The sequence below is a fragment of the Cornus florida genome, unplaced genomic scaffold (assembly GCF_030987335.1).
Source record: "Cornus florida cultivar Cherokee Brave unplaced genomic scaffold, ASM3098733v1 CherokeeBrave_3.0.0_Hap2_Chr01, whole genome shotgun sequence".
In the NCBI taxonomy this organism is placed as follows: domain Eukaryota; kingdom Viridiplantae; phylum Streptophyta; class Magnoliopsida; order Cornales; family Cornaceae; genus Cornus; species Cornus florida.
In genome coordinates, this window is record NW_026775571.1 from 46,161,492 (window position 1) to 46,165,875 (window position 4,384).

Here is a 4,384-nt window from a genome sequence, read left to right on the forward strand (position 1 = left end):
AATGGGAAGGATGGGAGCACGCTACAACGACTTGCATGAAAATATGTCCCAACTCTCAGCCTTTATTTTGAACAAGTCGACTCAAGCTAGCAGCTCCAACAATCAGGAATCGGCTTCTCAGCCGAATCTATCACAAGCTGCTCGGCCAGAGAGGGCCATTGAAACATCACAGCCATGGCCGCCAGTAGTGACACTCCAACCAGGTGCAACATCAAGTCAGCCGGTTCATACGCTACTCACCTGGGCAGAAAGCTATCCTCAGCCTACGTTGGCAGGTTCTAATCAGCCACCAGTAGCAGGTTCGCGGCCACAGGTAATTCCACCAAACCCTCCTCGGATGCCTTTGAACTCGGGGGGCAATCAGATCAGGTGGAGGCCACCGAACCCACTGTATACTCATGTGCCGCCACAGGTAGGGCTCGGGGGGCAGAATATGGCTAATCAGCCACATGATTGGCCGAATTGCTATCAACCAGCGGCTAATCAGTCGCCAGTTTTTAATCAGGTACCACCAATATTAAATTAGCCACCTCAAGTCATGTTAGATAGAAGACAATTAGCTGATTTACTCACAGAAGAATATGGCCTGGAACTTAGAGGTGCCGGCCGACCAATTTATAGAACTCTTTATCTAGAAGTGGTAGACCAAGTTGAGTTCCCTAGAGGATATAAAGTCCCTGACTTTGTAACCTTTAGTGGAGAGGGGAATCAATCGACCGTGGAACACATTGGCCGATTCACGGTTCAATGTGGAGAGGCCAGTGTTAACCCGTGGTTGAAATTGAGACTTTTTCCTAACTCTTTAACAAGGGCAGCTTTTTCATGGTATATTCGTCTACCTCCTAACTTTGTTTTTAATTGGCCACAGATGGAGGAATTATTCCACAATCAGTTCTATCGTATGGAGACAGAACCTACTCTGGCCGATTTATCCAGGCTAAGTCAATTGCCTAGTGAATCGGTCGAGACATTCATTACAAGATTCAGGAGATCAAGATTAAGATGTCGTGTACCTCTTCCAGAACAGGAGTACATTCGTTTGGCTTTGAATGGCCTTGATTTTGAACTTCGGAAGAGGTTTGAAGGAGTTCCATTTCGTGACATGTATGACCTGGCTGAGAAAGCTACCAGGTATGAGTTGGTTCTCAAAGAGGAGAAAGAACGAAAAAATTCCTCTAAAGGTACGTACTATAGGGACCCCAACTATGAAGTTTATTCAACTGATGTGGTTGAAGAGGAAGATTTTGAAGCTAATTTAGCCGAAGTCATTCTAAAGAAGCCTTATGTATGTGACACTTTAACAAAACCAAATGTATCCACCAGTGGTACTCAGCCATCGACTTCATCGGCCAGGAAGGGTACGGCTGATACTGGTAAGGTTTATACGTTTGATCTGGCCAAAACAGAACAAATTTTTGATCATTTGTTGGCCGACAAACAAATCGTTTTGCCAAAAGGACATAATATACCATCGACCAATGATTTAAAAGGAAGAGAGTTCTGCAAATTTCATAATTCATGGAATCATACTACTAACAATTGTTATGTATTTAGAAATGTATTGCAGAAATCTATCAATGAAGGTGTATTAAAATTCCCTGAAAAGAAGCCAGATGTAATGGGGGTCGATGGCGATCCATTTCCTAATATTTTTAGTACCAATGTAATCAGCCTGGCAACTGAAAAAGCCGCTGATAATGGTAGACAGGAAAGATTACCAAAAGTTCTTGGTAGTTCATCGGCCAGTAATGATGAGCAGAAAGTTAATGTGACACCCCCCCACATTTTTCACGCATAAGTTGATCAGGCTTATACACGAAAAACGAGGGATATCAAAAACAATTGGCAATATACAAGCATGGAATACAAAATGATGATAATAAAAGAATTTAGACAGGAAATGAACACTAAATAATACAACATCCATCCATCCTTTATTTAATACCGTACTTCATTACAACTTGGAAATCCTATGTCAAGGATCCCTAAATATAACCCTGAGAGTTCAACGTCAAAAGTAAATAAAAACTGAAACTGAAGTAATACATAAAACTTCTACCCTGAACTGGATCGTAAGAGTAGATGAGTTCGGATGGTGGTCCCACACTGCTAACCTCAACCTTGGAACGGGTACTGACCGTATCCTGAAATAACAACAATGGTGGGTCAACCCCACGAGCAAGTCCTCTCTACTATGACCCAAATCAGAGAATCAAATAAATTAATCATTATGAATCGGTTGAGTACTATATCTGTATACATCCTAAGGGAACTATCCAATGTATAACATGACCTCAACCAGAATAGACGGTGATCACTTAGACTCACACTAGGTGGTTAAGTGTCGCCTTTCCCTACCCGGGAAATCAGCTATTATACATGGTGCACAGTACTGACAACACAGACTATAACGAACTACACAGTGATAACACCTCGCAAAGTACTGATAAACATACTGAGCATATAAATTAGGCAACACATGCCAGCAATATTAATAAATATACCGAGTATGTCAATTAGGCAACACATGCCAATAATATTAAACCACATACCCCGACAGCCACACATCTGTCTATAGCAACGAATGCATAAGGTATAAATGAGTCTAAACTTATTAGCCAGCTCATATGGTTCTATATGGCAACACATCCATATAATATAAATGCGACATAATTAAACAGTCCATTTATTTCCTGAAATGCACACAGCATAATAATCATGGTTTATATATCATTTAACAGTATAAACAACCCATAAGATATCATGGATAATTTATCTGACGAAAACCATGGCATTATTTAATTTAACAGTAATGTTTGATACCATTTAATAAGATAATAACACTATTTATATTTAACAATGTCGTTAAATAAATCACATTAGTATCCGTACTGTGAACGAGCCAATAAATGCTTAGAAAAGATTAATCGGTCATCAGAATAAGTAACGGGTATTAAAATAATAATTTCGTGGCCCGTTAAACCCGTAAATATCAACACAGTACCTAAAAATCCAAGTTTAAGGTTCTGGAATTTACAAAACAGTCCCTAGGGGTATTCTGGACTTTTCCAGTAGCTGTAGAGACCTCACACGCGCCCTCACGCGCCTCCCAGAGCTTCCCACACGCGCCGCCACTTTTCTCACACGCGCACGCGCTTACACGCGCCTTCACGCGCGTCTAGAACCTCCCACGCGCGTCTGGCATCAGCCACGCGCGCGCACGCGCTCCCACGCGCGTCTGGAGAGTTCCACGCGCGCGCACGCGCTGCCACGCGCGCACTAATGCATCCTGATGACGCGGCACTTGCTGATTCGTTGGTTGCATGGTCTTGCTATGGGCGCGCTACACTGGATGAATCTACCTAATCCAAAGGTTCTTAATCCGGGTGTACTGCAGTATCATGAACTGCGATGCACCGGATCAATCAGACTCTACCAATGGCCAGGATGCACGCGCGCACTAACCTACCATGCGCCGCATCACACCGGATCACTCCGGTCATCTTCTTCACTGTCGGTGGCCGGAATCCTCGCCGGAGGCTCGCCGGAAATTGCAGAAATGCCCCGGAAAAATCTAGAAAATTCTAGAAATATCCCTAAAGCCTTATTTAATTATTTTCAGCTATATTTTAATTACATAGGCTAATAAATAAATAACTAACCTCTTTAATAATTAAAACACATTATTTTAATAAACTAAAAATAATTTATTGAAACTCCTAGCATGGTTTCTAGTCTCTAAAAAACCCGAAATAAATTAAATGAATAATTTATGGATTCAAAGGGGAAAAGTAGATAATAACTTGCCTTTTTGGATTTAAAATAAATCCGCCGGTTGCGCGTAGTCGGGTAAATTCCCTACACCGGTCCAAGCTCCTTTCTTTCTCTCTCTTCCTTTCCACACTTTTACAATGGCTCACTAGAATTTATAATTTGTTTCTAACTCCCTTTCTTTCCTTCTAAGGTAGGCTAGCTAATTTATATACAAATTATATAATATAAATATTACAAATATCTATTTTTGTATTTAATTAACCACATTCCCAACCATAAGGCTTTAAGGCTAGCAAGCCAAGTCAAGCAAGATGTCCTAAGGTAAATCCTATCCTAAGATTTAATTTTTCATCATTACATTGATTTAATACTAATATTATTATTAATAAAACTTTTATAATAATAATTATTATTATATTATTATTATTATTATTATTATTATTATTATTATTATTACATAAGAATACATTATATCATTATAATACTTTATAATATAATACTTTAATTAACTAATAATGATTAATATAAGCATAACCAACAAATAAAATTATTAATAATAATACATGCATAATTAAATGAATAAATTTACTATTTTAACATACACAATTAA

The 4,384-nt window shown here is 39.3% G+C and overlaps 1 protein-coding gene across 1 annotated transcript; it reads left to right on the forward strand.

Moving 5' to 3' along the window:
* Nucleotides 1–538: 538 nt before the first annotated feature.
* Nucleotides 539–1,798, forward strand: LOC132271545 (uncharacterized). The gene has a single exon (XM_059772951.1). It carries the CDS (start codon nucleotides 539–541, stop codon nucleotides 1,796–1,798), a length of 1,260 nt encoding a protein of 419 aa, XP_059628934.1.
* Nucleotides 1,799–4,384: the final 2,586 nt, after the last annotated feature.

Bases quoted from the DNA above. Each gene is read 5' to 3' on its own strand.
- LOC132271545 (XM_059772951.1), top strand. From the start codon at position 539: ATGTTAGATAGAAGACAATTAGCTGATTTACTCACAGAAGAATATGGC.